General features: G+C 37.9%; 1 protein-coding gene across 11 annotated transcripts in view; it reads left to right on the top strand.

The window, feature by feature from the left end:
• Positions 1–25,115, top strand: part of LOC127944398 (kinesin-like protein KIF1B) — a 79,481-nt gene that overhangs the window by 29,001 nt on the left and 25,365 nt on the right. For 3 of the 11 annotated variants that reach the window (XM_052540291.1, XM_052540285.1, XM_052540294.1), the window contains exons 3-21: positions 9,169–9,245; positions 9,436–9,615; positions 9,840–9,905; positions 10,241–10,419; positions 11,336–11,447; positions 12,091–12,168; positions 12,450–12,515; positions 12,628–12,645; positions 12,841–12,916; positions 13,330–13,408; positions 14,080–14,222; positions 17,354–17,565; positions 19,123–19,202; positions 19,482–19,557; positions 20,675–20,754; positions 21,177–21,283; positions 21,458–21,541; positions 21,897–22,077; positions 22,607–22,679. In XM_052540291.1, coding sequence (XP_052396251.1) covers positions 9,169–9,245; positions 9,436–9,615; positions 9,840–9,905; positions 10,241–10,419; positions 11,336–11,447; positions 12,091–12,168; positions 12,450–12,515; positions 12,628–12,645; positions 12,841–12,916; positions 13,330–13,408; positions 14,080–14,222; positions 17,354–17,565; positions 19,123–19,202; positions 19,482–19,557; positions 20,675–20,754; positions 21,177–21,283; positions 21,458–21,541; positions 21,897–22,077; positions 22,607–22,679 — 1,967 coding nt within the window. Of the gene's footprint in view, positions 1–9,168; positions 9,246–9,435; positions 9,616–9,839; positions 9,906–10,240; positions 10,420–11,335; positions 11,448–12,090; positions 12,169–12,449; positions 12,516–12,627; positions 12,646–12,840; positions 12,917–13,329; positions 13,409–14,079; positions 14,223–14,635; positions 14,678–17,353; positions 17,566–19,122; positions 19,203–19,481; positions 19,558–20,674; positions 20,755–21,176; positions 21,284–21,457; positions 21,542–21,896; positions 22,078–22,606; positions 22,680–25,115 lie in introns of all 11 variants that reach the window. The other 8 variants (XM_052540293.1, XM_052540290.1, XM_052540296.1 and 5 more) reach the window with 5 other exon arrangements.

Below are 25,115 nucleotides of genomic sequence, written 5' to 3'. Positions count from 1 at the left end.
ATCTGAAGGCCAATATTCCATCGAGTGTGGCAAAATGGCTCAATAGCGCCACCTATACACTTTCAACGGAGTGCGTATACACTTTAAACGGAGTGCGCCTTGAGCTATGTTTCACGTACATGTACAAAAATCGGTACACATATGTAACACACCAATATCTACGAAAAAGTCTCTTGGTACGAAGTCCGAATCCCCACAGGAAGTCAGTTATTTGGAATATTCTCTGCAAAATTAGTGTTGTTTTGGCCATTTTCAGGGGTTGTACTTTAACGAACTCCTCCTAGATATTTATTCAGATCAACACCAAACTTGGTCAGTGTAATCTAAAGCCTTTTGCGATCTTAAATTGCGAAGATCTTGAGGTTTCGTTAAAGGGCGTGTCCATGGCGGCCTGACAAATTTCATTGTTTCGCCATGAAATAGGATGTTGTTGTAACTCAGGCATAAAATGTCCAATCCTCCCCAAACCTCAGATGTTCGATAAAAGTCCTGCCCTGAACACATCTGAAGGCCAATATTCCATTATAATGATAGCGCCACCTGCTGGCAACAGGAAGATTGGCACATATATGGAATAAACATTGATATATTCTACTTATATTTATGATTATGTTTAAACGCATATTTCTCACCGTTCACCTATTAACTAAAGCCACTCGCTTCCGGTGAGCCCGGGTGCGAGGGCCCGTTCATCGCTGCTTGCAGCTTTAATTTATTATTAGATTGTGTATAACAAATTATTAAATCTGGCATCTTTGCAAAAGCATTGTTATTGTTTTTAATGAAATAGTTAATGTAGTATTTTTTTTATTTTTTTATTTATTTAATATTCATGTTCATTTATAAATGTTCTAATTACAACATTATAAATTATTACTAATTATACTTCTTGTAGCATGGTGTATATACAGTAATCCAGCTCTAAGCATACTTCCTCTTTCTTTCCTCTACCTAAAAAGAAAAGAAAATGTGTATTTTAAGTAGGGATGCATCGATCCGATACTCGGGATCGGTATCGGCTCCGATACTGGCATTTTATGTGGATCGGGTATCGGTCAGATGAGACAGATCCAAATCCGATATTGTGCGTATACTATTGTCATTGTTGAGCCCCACAAAAGGCACAAAAACATTATAAAGCACCAACATGTTTTCGTACACATATTTCAGGTTTTCTGAAGCTGTTCCATAGTTCAGTGTGAGGTACAGATTAAAATTGAAGTCATTAAATTCAGTTCACATAAACTCTTCTTTCCACTGTGCTGTCTGTCATCCTTCATTCAGCAAACTGCATGTCACGTTTGGTTACTACAGTCAAAACGAAGCTCTTTATTGGCGCCTTTAGTATTAGGCCTACAATACTTTTCTGCGCAATCAAAGATTATTAATAGTCTTTCTTGTTCTATCTTATCTGTCACATGTTACTGCCATTATTACTACTATACATTTAAAAGAAACTTCTTTTATATTTCTATATAAATAATTGAACATGAACGTATTTTACAAAAATACAGAGAGCAATGTGTACATTTTACCAGATTTTAGACTTATTCACATTAATTTGTAAATAAAATTTTACCAGATTTTATGAAATTGTGCACCCGTGATTCTTCTAGAATCTAGAGTATCTTTTGCTGCTGCTAACCTAGTTTATAATAGTATTTTTGTCATAGATTATGATTATATATTTTTTCATTTCATTTTCATTCAAATAAAGTTTTTTATATGTAGTAGATTGTGTATAACACACAAAAAAGTTATGATCAGGTCCACACAGAGAAGTATAAAAATTGTACATTGTTAAAAAAAAAAAAAAAACTGCGCTGGTATCGGATTTGATCAGTATCGGCAGATACTCAAAATCTTCGGTATCAGATCGGTTCTGAAAAAATGGTATCATTGCATCCATTTTCAATGTCATAGGTCTCTGAAGATGGCCATAGGCCTTTATACAGTCATAACATGTGACCTCATGTTTTAATACGGCCTGGCTTTTTCTGGTTGTGGTGCTTGAGCTCAGTATTGTTCATCAGCCTTCCTGTTTTCATTGTTTAACCAAGTGACATGAAAACTGCATGTACAGCATGCTAAGACTTCTCAAATGCAGTAACTGAGCCCAATACTGCTTAGAAATGAGGAGATGAGCTTAATGCACATTACAGGCTCTCTTTGAATCCTCCAGGGCCTTTGCTCAAAACCGTTCTCAGATTGCACCGTCTGATGGTTGACACATATTATTGTTGTGATATCATTCAGTTGGACGCTGTTCATGAGGAACTTGCAGTGCTATGAGGAAGTCCCCCTCTTTTTTTTTTTTTTTTTGTTTAACCACAACATCTGTGTCCAAGTTGATTTTTCATTGCTCAGTGAAATATTGCATTGATATGCTAATACTTTGTCCCAAACGTTAAGCCTCAGCCCACAGTTCTCTTTGTTGGCATGTAGGTAAATGTATTATTGTGTTCCTCACCTTTGAAATGTCTAAAGAGGAGTATCAGACTGCCCAAGGGTTTTTCTGGGCACAGCCCGTGTGGTTGAATATGCTGTACAGTCTGAGCAGTTGCTGGTTTCAGGATGATGATTGATTGTGGTTGCTTTCGATCTTCAGCACCTGTGAGAAGAATGTGGAGCCTTCCATTTGCTCTCTGCTGCCTCTACAGGCAGATGGGTGTGCAGCTCATAGATCATTCCAGATAGGGAACACTCTGTCCTCTTTAAGCTCTCCTCTTTAGGATACAGCAGTGCAGATGCGTGTCTGCACTCATGCCCATGCAGATGCCTTTCTGGATGTAAATCTTAGCAGGTGGAAATTAATTTAGCTATCTCAGTATTGGTCTTCGTTTATTAGAAATATATAAATTGTACAGAAACTGCTCTATAAACACAGGGAGAAGTGTTTTCTTTTATTTGTAAATGTTTTGTTGTTTTATTAAAAAAAAAAAAAAAAAAAAAAAAAAAAATATATATATATATATATATATATATATATATATATTATTGTTTTTAGTTTTTTTTCTTTGTTTTGTTGTAAGTTTTATATTTCACAAATTTATTATAGATTTTTTTTGTCTTTGTATTTATTAAAATGTTTTACATTTTAGTGTTGTGTTGTGTTTTTTGTTTTTGTTCAACATAAATTGGCTAATTGTAAAAACCTGCATTGTGTTTCAAATCAAACAGTTATTCAATAGTACAGAAACTCTTCTGAAACAGGGCTGAACTGAATATTTTCTGCAGGCTGCTAAAAATGTACTTTCCCTACTGGGATGCATCTTGTTGTCATATGGTACTCCTGAGGATATATTTCAACAGTTGAATGCCTGTTTTTTTTCTTTTTTGTAGTATAATTCTGACTTTTTAAAACTACTGCAGGCTGTTAACTGTGGATATTGATTTGCTTGTGGATTAAAGAGCAAAGTCTCATGGGGTTCGAAGCTAGAGACACATATTCCACCACATTAGGCCAGGCATGAACGCTATTCTCAGGTCATCTCACACTATCTGAAATAAGCCCAGGTTTATCCTCACATCTGAAAGTTGATACACTTTGAGCAGCCAGATGGGGTTTTCATTCTTTCCTCTAAGCTTTTCCTGTGCACACGCAGGTCAGGTGGTGCAGTCTGGGAGCTCATTTAAAATCCCTCCTGCTTGAGTTTCCTACAGTGATGGAAGCCATTAGTCTTTGTGCATCAGTACCCTGGCATTCTAGCAGGAAAACCACCATGTGCGTTTTTGTGTTTTTGCTGTGCCAACTTTATCCACCCTTGAGCTGGTTTGTCAATTGAAAGTAAGAATTAGCATAATTGTTTCTGTCTGGAATATCCTGCCGAACCAGTGTTGTGTTTGTGCGTGCAAGTGAGTTAAACATCCAGTCAGACTTTGTTTTTGGCAGTCACATGGCTTTAAGTTGGCCTCAGCTGGAGGTTCGGGGATTGGGGTCAGGACTTTGTCTGGGAGGAGTGGATAGCATGTTTAGTTTTGCATTTGCCTAATGAGCGGCTCTCCATTGGCTGATGGGTTGTGGTCCGCTCAAGTGTTTTGTCCAAACATAATTGGACGGATTGAGAGGTTGTTTTGAGTTTATTCACTCATTTCAACCACCTCTGTACCAATTCGCCTCATATTAGCTTCAAACTTTCATTCACAGCTTTGAGGATGTTGGCATGACTAGACTATCTTTGGCCAGATGATGGTGTTTATTTTCAGATATGTACATAAAACGGGTTGTTAAGGCTATTTTTTGAGTGTGTATAGTACTCAGTATTTCCTATGGACTTGAAATTTCTTTTAATTTTACTGAATATATGTCATTTGATATTTATTTCTTTATTTTACACTCCTTTGTGGCACTGTTTGTTTCAGCTCCTATAGTATTAGGTTTCGCATGCATAAAGAATACTTGCATACTATGCAGAGAATGTTACAGTGTTTTACTTTCCTTTATGCTTGGTTCACTGTTGATGTATATCGAATCTTCACAGGCCTGACGTCTGACCTAATGTCTAATTTACAAATCCTAATGCTTCCATTTGGAGTCTCCTCCATGTTCAGCCAGATTTAAGGGATTTGAAACCACGAATATGTGAATTTTTAACAGTCTAATGGTATTAGAATTGTCACATAATATGGTTTTGTATTTCAAGCCTGAAAATGAAAACAAGGCACATGTCTTTGAGGAAGCAGTACGAAATTAAATTAAACAACACTGATGATGGTGCTTATTTCTGTACCCCACTGTTCAGGGTGGCGGTTGTCATGGGAACAGACGTAACTTTTTCTATGGCTTGCGTAAGCAGTGCTGATGTAGGAGACATTAGCTCCTTTCACACATACAGACTTTACTGGTAAATTAACGTAAAGAGATCATTTGTGAACAGGACCTTTTCAAAAATAACGGTACATTTGTTATAACAAATTTGTTATATCTGTCATTGAAATTGAATATTCACATTCAGTGAATAACATTTTGATGCAGATGACACATTTACTTTCAATTGAAAATAGCAGAATGAAACCTGTCTGCATCATAAGATATAGTACAAGCTCTAGAATGATACATAAACAGACATGAGTGACCCACACATGTGCCAGGCTTGCCGTTTGTCCACCTGTCTTTTAACCCCCGTGTTGATCTTCCCTTCTCATCAGTGTTCTGATATGAATAGTGAACACCGTGCATGATGGGAGAGGCATTTATAGTCCCTCTATGCCTTTAGTTCCAGGAAAGAATGGAAGAATGACTGCAGTAATGTAAATCCCTTTGTGTTTTACTCACTGCTCCAGTTCCCATTTGGCTTTAGCTCAGAGGTGTAATCACTCTTTATTTAGCCTCTGTTTCTCTTGAATGACATTGGCCGGTCCTCCGTCACATTGACCATGTGAGGATGCAGGACTTGAGGAAAGGATCTGCTTGCACCAACCTGGGAACGTATTGGTTGTCTTCCCAAACAGACATGCAACTAATAAGCTTTCTGAGAGAGAGGCTTTCTCCATGAAAACACTTAAGATACAGTCTGTGGATGGTCCTGCAGATTTGTCCTACCCTTTTAACTAGTAAAGCTAGATTTTATAGCATACAGTAAAATTAAAAGCTTAATAAGATATTTTTTTGTTAGCCTTTTGATATTAAATATCTCAATATTTGTGTATATCCTTTGAAATGGCTTGTACTAGCTTTGATGCTAAACGCTACAATCCTCAAAAAAAAAAAAAAAAAAAAAAGAGAAAATTCAAAGTTTAATGCAAGAAAATTTGGCTGAAGTCAAGTTCAAAATAATCAAGTTCACACAATTGTTCTGTAAAAATTGAACTCCGGGAAGAATGATTTTTAATCAAATGAAACGTTGAATCAGAATTTTGAACCTATTTTTGTAAAATGTTTAAAGTGATTCACATAAATAATTTAACTCACCAACTCTATTGCAATTAATGCTATATATGTTTAAATCAGAGTCTTATATCTGTTACACTAATGAGACGAGCCCAATGTCCAAATATGTCTGCCAGACTTTTAAAAGACAAAATCTCCGTTTGCATTGAACTTTCAGAGCTACAACTATGCAGATATTGTTTGTTCAAACAGCAACATTACACACTAACATTAAAAAAGTGAAATCGCAATTAACCACCTCTTTATGTTATCTCACCAGCATTCAGATAGTCCATTTCGAATATTCCTTATATACTTTCTAGTCTCATATTCGAGTGGTTCAGTACCCAGCCACCCCCTCTCATTTCCACTGAATAATAGATGAATACTGTGAGATTTGCCAGTTTCCCAGAGGTGCTGCTGGGGGATTTAGTCATTGCAGGGGGCTCACACTTCATCGACTGCAGAGAGCCTTATGCTTAATTAGACTGTTGACTTTTTATGTATAATCCACACCTCTTTCCTTTCATTCTTCCATCCACCTATGCTTTGTAGAGGAAAAAACACCACATTTCTCTATTTCTGGGCTGATGGGTCATTTTTGTTCCAGCGGGAACAAGTAAGGTTGTTATGTTGTTGTTTGGATTGTTACTAAGACAGCAACGGGTGCATCCCATTCGTCAGTCTCTTTCTGTTTTTTTCCACCCACCCAGCCAACTGATCTCGCCAACCTGCACTCTGCCGGTGGAATGCGTTCGTCTGGATCGAATCAAGGCCTAGATGCACTCAGAAGCCCTGCCAGTCAACTCCGAGTCATTTGAGGGGACTGCAGCAGCAGCTGGCTTTCTGATACCTATAAATATTCGACAGTAGATTCCTGCGGTCCCAAAGCCTTTTGGCTCACTTCCGCTCACTTCCAGGCTTATCAATCTGATGGTGTGGTGGTGGTGAGACGAGGGTCGGGCTGAATGTTTGGGACACGCCAAATACCAGACAAGCCTGTAGATTCCTATTTATTAAGACTGCAGGGATATGTAGTGACCTGCCGAGAGTGGGGTGGACAGTATGTGTGAGATATGTAAGTGAAAACAGGAAGGGTTACATTTGGAAAAATGGGAAGAATTATTGTTGGTCACATGCAATAGGTGAACCTGCTGATCCCCACACAAAGACATTTTTGAGTCATCAGTTTTTTGTGTTTTACACTGGCCCTGCTGAGGTGACCGTGTCCTCTCTCTCAATTGTTGAAATCAAAAGCACCCACCCAAACAAGTGCTTTACAGTGATTGTGGAGCAGTTATGCACATTTGACTCTTTCAATTCATTCAGTCAGAGGAATGGAAATGTTGGATCTTTTACATGTTGGTTTAGCTGCAGTGGTGATTTGTGGTGTTTTGAAGGCTGACTTAATCCCTGTTGTTTGATTTATATAGTGTGTTGATATCTGGTAATAGTTTAGAGCCATTAATAATGATTTTGTGCAGGTGAGCATTTCACTTTGCATAAAACACTATGAGTGATGGATTCAGTATTAATACTATTATAAAGTGTATTAATATTTTAAATGGGTTTTTATTGTTAGAATTTCAGGTTTCATTTACATTTTATTAATTTTAGTTATTTGTTTTATTCTATTTTGCTTTAACTTAAACTTAATTTTAGCTACATGCCAACATTTCCAATTCAAGTTTTTCATCTTATATTTGCATTTTGTTTTATTTCAGATTTATTTAAACATTTTTTGTAATTAATGGATTTAAGGGTGTTAATGCTCTTATTGTGTAGTCTGTTACAACTGGAATTTTGAGGACACATTATGTTTTAATAATTTATTTGCTGTATTTATTCGGTTTCATTATTTTCAATCATTAAATATTATTTACATATATATATATATATATATATATATATATATATATATATATATATTAGGGGTGTAACGGTTCACAAAATTCACGGTTCGGTTCGATACGATACACTGATGTCACGGTTCGGTTCGGTTCGGTTCGGTTCGATACGTTTTAGATACAGCAAAATGTAAAAACATCTCAACTTTTCAGAATGCCGCAAGCGCACCGCGGGTCATGTGACAAGAACCAACCAATCAGCTTCATCCTTTCCCGTAACAAGGTTGAGAGCTCAGCCAAGATGAAGGAACAGCTGATCATAGTTGTATATGGATTGCAATTTTGAAATAAATTTAGTAGCAGAGCTACTGCAAGCGATTTTTAGAGCTGCAAATCCATTTATCCTTCGCTGAAATGTCCGCGTCTCATGGAGAGAGCACGTCATTGTTGCTTAGCAAAGACAGACGCCTCATGAGCGATTGTGCCCGAGCGCTTTGGAAAGGAGGAGAAAGACGTGCTTAGCGTTTTCCACGCGTTTTTAGGAGCGATATGTGAACGGCCCCTAAGGCGCGCGCTCACTCAGCACGCGCTGAAGGCTCGTTGCAAAATGTCTAATGCATTTAACAGACCAGAAATATAAGATCCTAAAATAACCAACAGGTCTGGTGTTTGGGTTGGATTCCCTGTAAGCTATAGTGTCTAAATGCTGCAGGGATAGTTTGCTGCGTGCATGTTTCTCCTTTTTTTCGTCTTTTCCCAGATAGTACTGACGCATATATCCCAGATAATCCCGCTGGTGTTTTTTTTTTTTTTTTTTTTTTTTTTTGTATTCCCGCTGGTGTACCCTGTCATGTTGCAGATGCGACATACCGTTGTTTTTTTATCCACCACTCTCTTGCCATCACCATTATAGCTTAAAGGGAATCCAAAGTGCACCCAAACACCAGACCTGTTGGTTATTGGAGGATCTTCTCATTTCTAGTCTGTTAAACGCATTGGCTATTTTGCAACGAGCCTTCAGCGTGTACTGAGTAAGCGAGCGCCTGCTGAGTAGCCTAACATAAACATATAAGATGGTGTTTTTTTCTTCTTCGGGAGTGTCAGGGGCGTTGCCTGTTACGTTGTTTGGGTTATTGGGCTACCTTGTTGAACGCATATCATTATATTTCTATCTCTCTCTTTTTTTTTTTTTTTTTTTCAAATAGCCTATAATTAATTACTCCAACGAACCGTTCGGTATACATAATGCGTACCGAACGGTTCAATACGAATACGCGTATCGTTACACCCCTAATATATATCTATATATATCTAATTTTATTTTATTTTTATTTAAATGAGACATTTATAAGCATAACAGTCTAAATAAATGAGAAGTTTATCAGCCACCTTGCACTTTTATTGGTCGGTTACTGGGGGGAAAAACATACTGATTCTCGCTGTCTCTTACAGCTATTTTGAACCCAAAGAACCCCAAGGAACCACCCAAATCTTTCAGCTTTGACTACTCCTACTGGTCTCACACCTCAGTAAGTCTCATTTTCTCTCTCTTTCTCCTTCTGTCCTTTTCCTACTCTTTTTACTTTTTCTGCTGAGCTGGCACAGTGGACAATGAAATGTGCATGTGGTCAGAATTACAGCTGTAATTAATCATCCCCCAAAACCCCCCTGAAATCTGTATTAACGTGTTTTGTTCTCTTTTCTTCATTTCTCTGCTAGCCGGACGACCCTTGCTTTGCGTCACAGAGCCTTGTGTTCAATGACATTGGGAAGGAAATGTTGCAGCATGCTTTTGAGGGATATAATGTCTGTATTTTCGCCTACGGCCAGACCGGAGCTGGCAAGTCCTACACCATGATGGGAAAACAAGAGGAAGGACAGGAAGGCATTATTCCTCTGGTATGTATGTAATATCACGTCTTAAGGATCACCTTAATGTATCCAAAGTAATAGACATGCTGAAGAGCTCAGCAGTGGCCGAGATGTTTCTGATCTCTAAACAGACATTGCCAGAAGACATTAGCGCTCCGTCTAGCACATCCGGCAGGGGTAGAGTTATTCGTCCTCTGTATCGATTGCTCTCCCTCTCTCTTACCTAACATGCTCTTTTTGTCCCCTCCCAGCTCTGTGAAGATCTCTTTGAGAAAATCAATGACAATAGCAATGAGGAGATCTCGTACTCCGTGGAGGTGAGCAGCAGACATATCGTGACTCCTCAGTCCATTCCTGTGACTCACTTCACATACTTCCCATCTATTGAAATGCTGTTTTTGTTGTGTTACCTCAAAGCATTAAACTCAGCAGTGGTGGGGGGTGATCCGTTTGTTCAGAATCCACTAAAATGTGTTCAGTAATTGAGAGCGAAACATGTTCAGTTACAAAATGACTGGTATTAAATATGCTGTACATTTTTTGCTAACATGTGGAATAGATTTAATAAGATATATACACTTTAATTTCAGGTTATATGTTATTAGGTTAAATACATCTCAAGTTCAATTAGATTTTTATATGCTGATTGTAGGTGGCTTATATGGAGATATACTGCGAGCGGGTGAGAGACCTGCTCAACCCTAAAAATAAAGGGAACCTGCGTGTCAGGGAACATCCTCTACTCGGGCCATATGTTGAAGACCTCTCGAAACTGGCCGTCATGTCTTACACAGACATAGCTGACCTCATGGATGCTGGGAACAAAGCCAGGTGAGCGAGGAAAAATAATTTTTGTAAGCTGTTATGACGTATTTTCCATTTTTTTGAGGTCAATGTAGGACATTCAAAACCAAGTATTTAAGTTTCTTTTTCACTTTGAATGTCGGTGCTGAAGGATAGTGGTTTGACTTTTTGTCAAGGGGGAAATGGAAAAGTGCTATTGTGTTTCATCCAGTGATACTCTGATAGTCATGTATGAATGCGACTCTTGGAAGGAGTCGAGCTTCTAATCCTCCCATGCTGATTCCCAGGGTTTATTTGTGGAGAACGTGACGTGTAAAGCCTGTTTCTCTCGAGAGCATCCCACCCAGGGCCATATCCAGCACATAAGCTGTGTTGATGTCTTAGTACTGCACTTACGAGCGCTTTCCAGGATTATTCTCTCACACTCTGTTGATAAGCATCTTGAACCGTCTATGAACTTCCAAAGCAGCCTATCAAACTTTTTCAGGCCAATAACGAGATTATTGGTGGATAAACGGAAAATGACTGCAGTAAAATAGCAGATAATGCCATATTAATGTATTATTATATACATTTTTTGTTATGATTTTTACATTGCTTAAATTTCAACTGTTTGAAGTATTTGTTTAATGCATAATTTCATATTTTTATTGTTTTTCCTAAAATTTACTTTGACATCAGGATTCCTTCTTCATTGTATTTTTGTTATGCATATTTTTATTTATTTTAATCTTCACAAAATTCTCTGAATTTAGGGTTTTATAGTATTAAATGTAAGATGTTAAATATAAGTTCAAGAAATGTACAGTACTATTGTATGTAAAGACTATTACATTATGTAATATCCATTGATTCACATTATATTTAATTCTAAATTTGCTTTACTCAAATAATCATATGTATGTGACCCCTCTGACACGCATTTTGCTCTCTGTATCCTCAGAACTGTTGCTGCCACCAACATGAATGAGACGAGCAGCCGCTCTCACGCAGTCTTCACTATTGTTTTCACGCAGAGGAAGTATGACAGCGAGACGGACCTGTCCACAGAGAAGGTTAGAGAGTTTACACCCATGCACAGCCATTGTGACATTTAACAGCGCTTTGATTCGTCCTGCAACCCAAAGTCAGCAAATCCTGTAGCAAGTAGAAAGAAAAACCGAGAGAAAGAGACCCGTCCCACTCATCCTGTGTTTGTGGGGCTCATTGTGTCATTGCTGCGGACACAAAGACCGCTCTATGAGGTCCACGGACACAGTGGGTATTGTACAGAGCTACTACATTAGATTCACTACACAGGTCTCGCCTCAGCCCTCGCTCTAATATTACTCATCCAGTTTGTCAGCGGCCCAAACTCAAGCATGATAAAATTAAAAGATGACCCAAGAATCCGTTCGTTCAATAAGTATTGCATGCATGCACCAGTGATTTTACAAGAGCCCTAAACTGATTGGATGATGAACTATTTAGTTAAATGATTAATGTGACAGGATTTACAAGTGTTTTCTAAATAGTTTGATTGAATCTTTAGAACAATTCATTTAGGTGTCACTATATCAAAAATATGTGTATGATTGTATTCCTAATAGAGATGTGAGAAGAAAAACACTCCCACGTACGTAGTATGCCTCACTGAAGAGATTTATTTTGTGTCTTATTTTAGCACAGTCTGAAAGTGTCTCTGCTGTCTGGTTTCAGGTCAGCAAAATCAGCCTGGTGGATCTGGCAGGAAGTGAGCGTGCTGACTCAACAGGGGCCAAAGGAACCAGACTGAAGGTACAGACTCATTTTACAGCCTCTTTAGAAGTCCAAAACCGCCTGCCGTGTGTAAAAGTGACTGCACTCTCCTGCACACACTGCAAATATTCTGAGAATGTGACATGCATTACTGAACATAAAACACTCAAAACAAAAATATGCATCACGGCTATTTTTATTCCTCTAAGGTTCTGTTGTTTTTACTACAAACATATATTAAGTTGAAATGTATTAAATTTGATGTAATCAGAAATCTGGCTATTCATCTCCCCCCCCCCACACCTGTTTGTGCTTTTTAGGAGGGAGCAAACATCAATAAATCTCTAACTACACTAGGAAAGGTTATTTCAGCGCTGGCTGAGGTGGTGAGTGTTCTTCATAATACCTGTGTCTCTCTCTGTCTGTTTGCTTGCATGTCTTTAGTACTATAACTCTGTGTGCTGTCTGTCTCTCTCCTGGCAATGCTTCTTTATCCAGGATAACTGTACCAGTAAGGTAATCTTTCCCGGTGTATGGTCATTAACCACTGAACGGTCTCCATCTAAACCTGTCAACCTTTATCCATGTAACCTGTCTTATTCCAGTGTTGATGTCTCATACGTAGTCATTTCCTGAACCCCCTTCATTATTACAGCAGTAGCTGTATTTACATGCTTCATTCCAACATGTTAACCTGCTGTTTTGAAACAGAGCAAGAAGAAAAAGAAGACCGACTTCATTCCTTACCGAGACTCCGTGTTGACATGGCTGCTCAGAGAGAATTTAGGTATGATCCATAATGATTATAAATGATTTTATCTGCTATGTAAGTAGATTTGATCTACTTATCTACTATGGATACTATAAACCAGCATTTAAAAATAGACTGTATTACAAAATAATCCAACAATTTTCTTTGTAATATGTTGGATTCTTTTTATTTCACCCACTTCATTATTTAAAACAAAAATATTTTTAATATGTTTAATGAAAATATTGCTGAGATTTACCATTTAAAACCAATTCGAATAACTGAACAGAACACTGTGTGTGTGTGTGTGTGTTTTTTTTTTTTTGTTTTTTGTTTTGTTTTTTTATGATCTGTGGAAGGTGCATCCTTTAAACTCATTGGCCTTTCTTAGATCAATACTCCATTACTTAGTGTTTCTAATTGTTTGCATAATTGTGCTTGTTCACCAGGAGGGAACTCAAGGACAGCTATGGTGGCTGCCCTGAGTCCTGCTGACATTAACTATGATGAAACTCTCAGCACACTCAGGTAAGAATTCACATCCTACTCGCACTTCCCATTAAGCAGCGTGACTTCAATTCTTAGGCCCCGTCCACACGGAGACTGAGCTTACCCCAATCTTTTTTTTCCTCGTCTCAAGAAATATACGCATCCACACGAAACCGCAAAAGGATGTAGTATACATGCCAGACCAGTATGTGGTGCTGTAATTCTACCACGGAGATACACTAAAAACAGAGAAGAAGACTTAGACTATGCTCTGCACGTGGTACACAAACGAACATGGAACAATACATTTATTAATCTGTGTTAATGTTAGTTAATAAAAAGACAATCGTTCAGTGTTTGTTCATGTTTTTGTTAATGTTACGTGACGTAGAGGTGTCTGACTAGGGGGGAGACGTGGGCTGATGATGTCATCGTTTCAGAAAATATACGGATTAGCCGTCCAGACGAAAACGCAAAGATGGCGTTTTCAAATTTATCCACTCTGGGACCCTGTTTCAAAAAATAGCGGTTTCACCTTATGAAAACGCCGGATCCTTGTGGACGAAACGCCTATCCGATAAAAAATTTGTGCGTATTCACAGAAACGCGTCTCCGTGTGGACGGGGCCTTAGATGGTCTTGATTGAGATAAGGTTACTCTTGTGATATCAGTGGCTATTTGGATCATTGTCATTGTTTGCTCATTTACAGATATGCAGACAGAGCCAAGCAAATCAAGTGCAACGCTGTCATCAACGAGGACCCCAACAACAGACTGGTGCGGGAGCTGAAGGACGAGGTGACGCGTCTAAAGGAGCTGCTCCGTGCCCAGGGCCTTGGGGACATTCTGGATAGTAAGTCGAGGCACAGTGCCCCCAATGGCTTCTTCTACACATGCCAATTGCCAGGCATTTAAGAGGTCACTTACTGTGCTCACAAGTGGCAAATTCTTCAGCTCTGATGCTGCAGTCTCGCCCAGGCTACATTGTCGTCATCTTGTTCCTTTTACATCTTCATTGAACTGTTTCATCAACATGCGATGGAGATTAGGGATGTGATGGTTAGAAACTACAATATTGTTTTCCAAAATGCCAATCTGATTACAAAATGTCCAGTTTTACCAGCTGGACATGTTTAAGTGTTTCCATCTCATGTTTGTCCTCAGTGTTTGTCTAGTCAAATCTAACTGCCTCAGTCCGTCATTCCTCTACTAGTGCTCTCGACTCTGACCTCTCAACCTTCTCCTGTTCTTCCTGCTTCCCTTCAGTCAAGCCAATGGGGGATGATTACCTTGGAAGTGGAATCAAATGTGTGTATACGCTTGACGAGGCCGTATCTTCTCGCTCTCCTCTTTTGTTACCAGTACCCTTCTCATCGCTTCTGGAATACAAACGTGTCAGCTTTGCATGCCTCTTTTTTTACTGCAAGGAATCCCAGGCATACAACAGATAAATATGAGATGGATTGGATGGGTTAGATTGCTACTGGCAGACTTTATGCTTGCTCTTACCCTAATTTGATTGACCGTCTGGCATGGTGCAGTCTTAATGGCAGGCTTTTCTCCAAATAAGCCTAAGCCCAACCCCACCCCACAGCATGACAGATCTGATAGACTGCATCTGGTCGCACTTAAAGGGATAGTTCACCCCGAAACAAGCATTTCTTTATCATGAAATCTTTCACAAGAATTTCCTATTTCAATTCCATACAAGGAATTTATACTTTTATACTTTTAAAATTCCAAAATTCAGTATAATATGTATGATAAAAGTTGTCCGTATGACCTATACGACTTATTTTCAGTAAGTAGCTTTGTGTAATGATCAAACCAAATGGACAAACTGTTATTTGCAGTTAAAAGAAGAAAATCAGTTTTGGACTTCAAAAAATCTGCTGAATGTCAATTTGGTTAAGAAGCAGATTTTTATATAATATACACATGCATATACCGTATACATTGTTAATTGTAAACTATGAAATAATGAAAGATGAATGTTCAGTTTAAATGGATTTTGTCTTGTTCCATTTGGTTTTCCATTTGGTTTGTTTATTACACAAAGCTACTGACTTAAAATATAGTCGTATGAGCCATACATGAAAGTTTGGAATGACAACAATATATGATGATCATTTTTAGGTGTACTATTCCTTTAATATCAGTCTTTTTAATCTGATTATATCTTGTCATTTAGCTGTTATTCCTCTCTTTTTTTCTGCCTAGTGAGGTTTTATTGTGTCATTTAACTGTTCATTGCAGGTCACACTATTAACGATGTTAAAACAATGATCTATCGAGCAAAAGGTGCATGTTTTCTTGTTTTCTTACATTTGCAGAATAGCAGTTGGAGTGGTAGTGTAGGAATAGGTAGCTGCTTTAGTCCAAGTGCATCTGAATCCTTTTCCTTCCCTGTTCTTCGTATTCTCTTACAAGAGCTGGGTGTACCTTTTTAAAAGCTACAGAACCGAATCAGAGCTCGGGCGGTTATTGGGTTTTCTATCTGTCTGGGAGTTCTTGATATGCGCAGAGAGATGAATGCACACTGTGCTTTCTACCGCTACAGCAATATGGCGCTGGAAAAGCAAACATTTTAAAATCGCCATGGTCTGTGTGCTCAATCGTGTCATCTGAACGCATGAACAGTAATGTAATGCAGTGCTGCTATGCCGCCATGTTGGCCTAGTTGCTTCAGATAAATGAAGTGGGGGAAAAATTCAATAGAGTGAATATGCAGTAGAAAGCTCGACTGAACTGCAATAGAGCCCCCTGGGAGAGGTTTCGTAAGCACAAGCCCCTCCTAGTCACCGTAGCTGTACCAAAAATATGTTTTGAAGAGATTTGTGGCAGCCAATCATTGACAGCGTCATGATTTAAGAGCGATGTGCCGCGTGGAAAAGACTTCTCATAGCTTGTATCTACAGCATGTTATTATACTGCTCTTCCAGTCCCCCAAGCCTCCCTCTCCTGGTTTCTGACCTTTATGCAATCCCTCCATCCCACATCTCTTCTTTCACATCTGAGAAGTGATGTCAGTTTTCACCCAGGTCAGAATCAAGTCGAATCGACAAGAAGAAGTAATTTATCGCATTTAAAAGTGCTTGTAAGATCCACTGCATTGTTCGTAGGTCATATGTAGTTGAATATTACATAATTTATCCAATATGATGCATATTTATAAAATGCCATTTATTGGTATAATAATGCTTAAAATAAGTGTCTACTTCAAAAATCCTATTCTTAAGTACTTTTCGAGTAAAAATATTATTCTTAAAAATGATGCAAATATTTCATATTCTTAAAATGTAATATTCTTGTGACAAGTTATATTGACCTAAGAAGATACATTTGTTTAAAACAAGGCAAATTAACCTTAGAAGCACAATTTTACAAAATGTTATCCACTTATTTAAATATTATATATAGTGTTTTAAAAAGGACAACATTTCTAAATACTATATACTGTAGTTAAAATGAATATTCTTAAAACAAGACAAATTGACATAATATACACATTTGTATATATTAAGAATGTATCTTGAATTCAAAATCAACATGAAACTGCATCACAGGACAAAAATGAATGTTGAATTGTGTATTTGTCTTGTTATTTAGTATTTTTACTATGTTTAGTAAGATTTAAACGGTTAAACAATTGCCAATTGAACAAGACAAAATACAGTTAAATTTAAGATTATAATTTAACATTATTCAAAGCATGTTCTTGCTGGACAACAAAGGTGATTATGAATAGGATTTTTAAAGTATAGGGGATAGAAATGTGTTTTATATAGAACGACCCGAGGTGAAAACTGTTTCTGACTGGCTGTTTCTTGTAATCCTTTGACGTGAATTGTGTGTCTTACATTGGTCTTTCCTCCTCTTTTTGTCCTTTTCTTTCTCTCTGTCTCCTGTACTCTCTCACATTTCTGTCTCCACCACTTTGGCTTCTTCCTCCCTTGCATCACCTGTCTCTTCTCTGTGGCTCAGACCTGAAAGATATACACAACAATAAGCATAGACACTTGCTTGCCTCAGAGAACCAACAGCCTGGCCATTTCTCCACAGCACCCATGGGCTGCCTGACAGCCTCTCCGTCCTCAGGCTCTCTGTGCAGCCAGGCAGGGCTCCAGTCCGTCTCAAGCATCCAGGAGCGCATCATGTCCACGCCGGGCGGAGAAGAGGCCATCGAGAGGCTGAAGGTACACAGACAAGCATTTTCCAAAGTCAAGAGCTTAAATGAAAAACCATTTCCTGGCGTCACAGAGGTTTCCTCTTGAATTAATCCAAACTAATTAGCCAACAATGTGTAAGAAGATAATGGAGGTGCTTCAGGCACCTGCTGACCTTTTACATTCAAAATGTTCTACTCATAATGATTTGCATGTTCTCATACATATGTATACTCTGCTCTGGATCACCATGGCAACTTGAGAATATTTCAAGGACTTCGTCTGTTATGCTCTCAGATTCTGTCTGTGAACCCCTCATGAACATTGTGACACTGCCATCACTAAATTTCATTAGTTGATACCAGTGAAATTTCTGGGTTGTTAATACTAAGTTTTATTCAAAAAGTTAAATATTTATATACATATTACATATCCACATTTTTAAGTTAAGTATATGTATATTATAAAAGAATAATGATGCCATTCACTGAGATTCTCTATGTATGTGTGAGATGGTAAAGGAGGAAAAGAGAGAGAGAAAAAAAAAAGTATACATGGCTAGAGCTTCCAGGCATTAGTTTCCATGGTTACCGCAAGTGGCTCATCACACCAGTGACGTCAAGCTCTGACGCTGTTCGGCAGAAAATCAGACCGAAATAGACCTGTTCTTTTGTATCAGCCAAAAACATGGATGTATAATAAAATGTGAGTGCATCAACTTCAATCAATAACATAATCAGGTCAAAGTTAGTGAGTTAGTCCTGTGTGATTCACATCTGTGCATCTGTGATTGCCCTGCATACAGTCCGTTTCTTACTGGAAAGAAGTAAATACAGTAATATTGTGAAATATTACACTGATTTCTGAAGGATCGTGTGAGACTGAAAACTGAAGTAATGACTGCCGAAAGGTTTGCTTTACCATCACAGGAATGAATTATATATTTAAATTATATTAAAAGAATAATACTATTTCCCTGTATTCCCAAAACTAGTAATGTATATGTATATAAAGATCTGATGTAATGCTAATTCAGTTTTCCTAGTCCTCTGTAGTTACCTGGATCAGCTCACAGGTTTAAAGAAGCCACAGTGTTACTTTCTGCATCAACAGATGGCAGGGGTGTTAACCCTTTAGGAAGGATCTAGGGGAGCTTCCTGTCCCTTAGGCCAGATGGTTCTGGTCTTCCTCCTGGCCAGGGACAATAAGGGCCAGATACAATAGTATTTAACTGTTTACTGCTCTTGACCTTTCGTCAGGCAGTTTTCCCATTGCACACAGACTTGAAACCAAAACAAGTTCTTTAAAATTGTAACAATATTTTAAAATATATATATCTATATTTTTTGTCCCTGTATTTTTGATCAAATAAATCAACCTTGGTGAGCATAAAAGACTTCATTCAAAAACATAAAAAATCTTCTACATTCTAAACTTTTGAAAGCTTGTGTAGATTATCTGTATAGTCTATCTATGTATATTTTATCGTGCCGGCAATATTTAGCCATTTTATGCCTTGTTTTATTCCTCAAAGTATTTATTTCCAAATGATCCTTTGAAATATGCTCTTTGTCTGCCATCCTGCAGGAATCGGAGAAGATCATAGCCGAGCTGAATGAGACCTGGGAGGAGAAGCTGAGGAAGACTGAGGCCATCCGTATGGAGAGGTCAGTCAGGGTTTAGGTGCCATCTGGCTCCCTTCCTATTGTTTCTGTGCCCATACCCATAATGCGGATGAAGAGTGTCTGCTATGTGCCTGCATGCTCAGCTGGTGCCAGTCTGTACCAGACTGAAGCAGCTGTCAAATCCCACATAACACACTGACCTCAACACTAACATGCACATTCAGATATTCAAGAAATATTCTCCAGATGTCCTGTTCAGAAAAAGGTGTTGAATGTACTGTCATTCAGCTTGAGCCTGATGATCCCCTTCTCTCCTCTCAGAGAGGCGCTGCTGGCAGAGATGGGAGTGGCCATACGGGAGGACGGGGGGACCCTGGGTGTCTTCTCTCCTAAAAAGGTACAACATGTAAACTCCTCTTCGTTAATCACCATTACTGTCTGCACCAGTCACCTCCTTCTCATGCCTTCATATTTCATTCATCCATCATTATTCTTCCATTCCTTTTTTTCTTTCATCTTTTGTTTTGCTTGCCTCTTGCAATGGAATCCTATTAGTTTGGTCCTGATAGACCAACGTCACTGTCTATTGAGGACTTTAGTGTTTATTCTTCTAATCAGGTTTGTAGAATTCAAGTTTTTTTTCCCCCTCTATTTGTCCCATTTAAATGTTTTATATTCGTACCAAAATTGAATTTTAAAAAGAAATAAAAGTAGTTAATGTAGCAATAATTTTTTTTTGTAATACTGATTAGATACTATTTTCACACATCACTTTTAGTAAAGTTTTATGTACAGATTAATATACATCACCGTCAGTGTGCTGTAGTGTGTCCTGTATCGAACTGCAACAGATTAAAAAACGAGTGACTGTCAGGAGTCTAATCAATCAGTTCTTTTAATAAATAGGACAGTTTTCGCCTTTTGGAATTATACATATATTCATAATTACAGAGTAGCTGGAAACATCAGGGACTGCAAAACACAGTCCATTGTGTGTCAGAAAGTACTTTTACTATAATTTAATGATGTCTTTTTAGTGTGCTGCCCTGAAACACATGAACACTGTTAGCCTGCCTCGAAAACAAGGCCTCTCCTTCCTGTCATTTAATAGTTTTTATTTGCCTACTTATTCATGCCTTCATTCAGTTTCTCTCCTGTCTTTCTCTGACATCTCTTATCATTTTGACTATCAATAGCTTTACGTTGAAAGGCCCTGTGAACTCTATACTGATTTTAATGGGGTGTTTTCACCCAAAAAGGTTGGTGGTATAGTAGTAGATTATGACGTGCAGTAGTTTTAGTTATTTAGTTGATAGAGGCTAATGTAGTGCATTATCAGCCATTTAAGAAGCCATATTTAATGGCTTTCTGTGAGTCATTATAAATCATTGGAATGGCATTTAGTCTCATTATTTCACTTTTTAATTGGCCCACGGATTCAACTGTCACTGTAGTGACATTAGTCTCTTCTGTCTGACTTGTCTAACATTACCGTTGACCATGTTTCCCTACAGACCCCTCACCTGGTGAACCTGAATGAGGATCCTTTGATGTCAGAATGTCTGCTTTATTATATCAAAGATGGAATAACAAGGTTTGAAATCACTTCCAGAACTGTCAGAAATCTCTTGTCTGGATGTTGCATTGAGGCATCTTATGATTGCTACATGTCCAACCAGTCAAGGGTCCTACAAAGGACATGATGTTGTTTAATGCTTTGATGTAGGAATTTTAGGAATGTAGGATGGAAATTTCTGTCCTGAATTTGTCTACTTCTCCAATTAAAATAAACGTATTATTATGGGCAATATTCAACTTACAGACTAATTTTCATTGTTCCAAAATCCTGCCCCTAATAATGTTCATTAAACATGAAATATGTTTTGATTGGCTGTAATTTTCACATCATGTAGCAGTTTAATGAAAACTTGTATGCATTATGGTTGGTTATGTTTCTGTAATGTTGATGACCGAATATCTCTGTGTTAATTAAAATAAATGTGTTTGTTCTGACAGGGTGGGTCAGGCAGATGCAGAAAGAAGACAGGATATCGTTCTAAGTGGAGCGCACATCAGAGAGGAGCACTGTATCTTCCGCAGTGAGAGGAATGCCAACGGAAATGGTTAGAGCTCGCTTACATCTTTTAGATCCATTTAACTGTGTTCAGTTCACACATCAGCAGTTAAACGCTTATAAATCAGTGCCAATGAATGAACTTTTCCGTCAAAGATTATTTCTTTGTTCTTTACGCTTTTACTTTCAGCTGGAGGTAGTAAATTGTCTTTTGTCTCTACAGTGATTGTCATGTTGGAGCCGTGTGAGGGATCTGAAACGTACGTGAATGGAAAACGTGTGAATTCTGCAGTCCAGCTGCGCTCAGGTGACTCACTGACATCTGCCTGCACATTTTACTTCTGCAGGTTTTAAGCTCTGGTTTAATGTCATTGATTTGTAGGGAAAATAAATAACATTTTAATCTGGGAACTATTCACTTTAATTTTCAATGGGAAAGTAAGCTATTTCCTGTAAATGTGCCTCATTAGCCCCTGTAGGTAAATAACTATTTGTGCTACAGACCAGTGTGTTTATGATTACGATTATGCATTAATGTGTTAACAAATGGCAGAATCAGGCAGGATATTGGACTGCGTACACCTAAAAGAACTGAAAGAGGCTGACATCACTTTATAAGCCATTATATCGTTCCAGTGTGTACAAACCTGTTGATTCCTCAGGTAACCGCATTATCATGGGAAAGAACCACGTGTTCCGGTTTAACCACCCCGAGCAGGCTCGCGCTGAGCGTGAGAAGACACCAACAGCAGAGACCCCCATAGAACCAGTGGACTGGACCTTCGCCCAAAGAGAACTTCTGGAGAAACAGGGCATCGACATGAAGCAAGAGATGGAGAAGAGGTACGAAAGTCCTAATAATCATCAGATTTTGTTAAGCGACAACTCCAGGTTCACTACAAGAATTATATGGTTTTGACTCATCCCTCGGGCAAGTAAGTAATAGTAAATGTTTACACTTGTTTCGGGTTAACACATGCATTTGAACAGTTCTGGTCTTTTGTAGATGCCTTACTGTATATATAATTATTATATATTTTTTTTAAATTAAGGATGAGTTACCACAGAATTCTTTTCTGTGGTAATTGACATACTATATATACCATCGATAGAGCTCGCAAAACTCTTTCAAAGAAACTGTGGATTCTGTTTAATACATAGTTTAGGGTTGGATAGCCAACCAAAGCTGGGGCCACCCAGAAAGACAAAATCTACTTTTTGTGACGTTTAAGCTCTTGGTATGGAATGTGAGCACATATGAATTGGATTATTGTAAGAAGGATTTTTAGGATTATGTTGCGGAAAAGAAATGCAGTGAGTTGTACGAAAGAGCAGCCTTTTGATGCAGTGGTCTCGCACTGTATTATATCAGGCTTACAGAAATGGAGATCCTGTACAAAAAAGAGAAGGAAGAAGCGGACCAGCTGCTTGAGCAACAGAGACTGGTAAGGCTGAATCTCTTTGATAATTCTTGTTTTTTCTGTTGTTTATCCAGAGGACCTGTACTTTCATTTCAATTAGACCTTAATTGTCCTTCCAAATTTTGTTAGCAACTTTCTTTAGAGTAAGGGGAGAGATGTGCCATTTGATGAACTGAGTCAAACGGGCTCCCAGTTTTCTACTTGCTCTGCTGAAGTTCAACCAGCACTAATTCTGCACTCTTAGCTCTGACAACTTGAGACTTTTGTGTGTGTGTGTGTATGTGTGTGTGTGTGAGAGAAACACTTCTCCCAGTGCATGGCTGAACCTCTTTGCATGGTAACTGAATCCACTCTGTCTGGATTGAGATAGCAGATGGCTGATATGGACTGATATACATATTCAGTTTGATACAGCAAGAATAAGCGAGAATTTCGTATTCAAAATTTCACTTCTGTCTCATAGATTTGAGATGTAACTGCAAAACAGCATTAGCAGAAAAATACCAATTCGGCTTAAAATTAGTAATCTGTGTTTTTATCAAATCCTTTGTTGTGTAAGGCATTGGTTTGCCATGTACCAGTTAAAGACTCCATGAAATCAACATGGGAGCTTTTTTGAGAGAAAATAAATGATTTGACAATTGTATGTTTTAGGGCTGTCATTTAACTTAAAACGGTTAAATTAAAATTAAACTCTTCGGGTTTAGATGTTTTTACTTAATATTTTAGGAGTAGAAAAAAAAGATCCACCATCAACTTAATTTTATATAATAAAGTAAAAATGTATATCATATTTTATATGATATGAACGTTTTTTGCTTTAGTAGTCATCATATGCGAGCCACAAACAATATTCTGTCTTCATAATTTGACACTTAATTTTTTATATATTTCCACACAATATAAATGGGTCTTTGCAAATATTTATTTAGATTTACTTACATTTGCAAAAATCATCGTATTTGAAGGTCTTTTACATCGTAGAGTTGACATCAAACTATGCCGTCACCGTATTTCATGGGGTCTTTAATTTAAAATGGAGATCTTTTCTTTGGTTTATTCTGTATGCTGCTTTTGCATGGTTTGTTTTTATGTAGCTTGTTTAACATTAATGTACAGGGTACTTAGTACCTCATTTAGTATTTGTTGCTGAGCAGTGTTGATGAGCTAGTCAAGCTTGAGTCAGCATTTGATTTACCCTAATAGATTTAGTTTCATTTGAGTTTGTTGGTTTTTTCAATGCAATTGCTGATATTTCCAATGCATTGTTGCCATAACCCAAGATTTCTGCTGTAGTTGACGAAGGCTAGTGACAATGTGGTTTCTCATTGACACCTGTAGCCTTGAGTTCTACACATGTGTCTGGCCAGGCACAGTTTGGCATGCTATGACACGGCTATCCATGCTGGGGGTCTTAATGATGACAAGCTCTCCAATGCTTCGATGGTCTCATTCATATAATCTCATACACAGAACGACACCGATATCGCACACTGCACTGATTACACACCCACGATTACATGGTCACCAGCTGTCTCCTTTGTTTATTGACTGTGATTTTTGCATTGTTCTTGTTTTACTTGACCTGGTAAATGAGAAACTGCATTTTCTCTTAACTAACCTCTTAACTGTAGTGGATGAAATCGATGCTTTTAACCTCCTCCGAGCCTGTCCTGTCTCTTTTTTTCTTATCTTTACTGACCTGTAATAAACACGCAAGAGTCTAACCCACTGCTAGAGCTAGAAAAACTCTAAAAGCAAATCTTTTCTATCAAGGACTTCAATTGGGGGAATGAAGCAAAACTCATCAGGCTTTGTTGCATGCCACTGAAGCATGTTTGGGGTGCAACTTTCAAGAGCTCTAATTAAAGAGGATGTCATGAATTTAAACTTGACAAAAAAGAAACCAGCGCAACAACAAAAACAACAGATCGAGCAACATCTATCCCCTTTTTGTTGACATTTTTCTCATAATCATGAAAGTCATGCCTTGCATTGACTTTTTATAGTGATATGCAACTTGGGAATAACAGTGATTATGAATTTGTATCTACACTGTAAATCTAAAAAATAGCATCACCATGTTTAGAAAGCTTGAGTATTGTCAAATGCATCTGCAAGTAAATAATCCACTCTAAAATGTTAATGATTGTAGTCGACTTGCAGTCAAAAAAAAAAAAAGGCTTTTCTGCAGGTAGTTAGAAATTGTCAAGCAGGTTGACATTTTTTCTCAGCTTAATGGATCGATTTGTACATTTTCCTGCATTTAATGTTGTATTGATTCCCCAAAGTTTTAGAAAATCTTTAGAAAGTTTCACATATGTTATAAGGAACTCCTATGTTTCTGATGTTTATAGTCATAATACAAATACTTCAGAAATGTACATGTCTAAATTTAAGGTTAACTTTCAGCGTAAAAAAAAAAAACAGTAGCCAGTGCTTCTACTTTTTTATTCTAAT

This window comes from Carassius gibelio, chromosome A23 (assembly GCF_023724105.1).
Source record: "Carassius gibelio isolate Cgi1373 ecotype wild population from Czech Republic chromosome A23, carGib1.2-hapl.c, whole genome shotgun sequence".
In the NCBI taxonomy this organism is placed as follows: domain Eukaryota; kingdom Metazoa; phylum Chordata; class Actinopteri; order Cypriniformes; family Cyprinidae; genus Carassius; species Carassius gibelio.
Note: the sequence above shows the minus strand (reverse complement) of the source record. Positions and strands in the feature narration are given on the sequence as shown.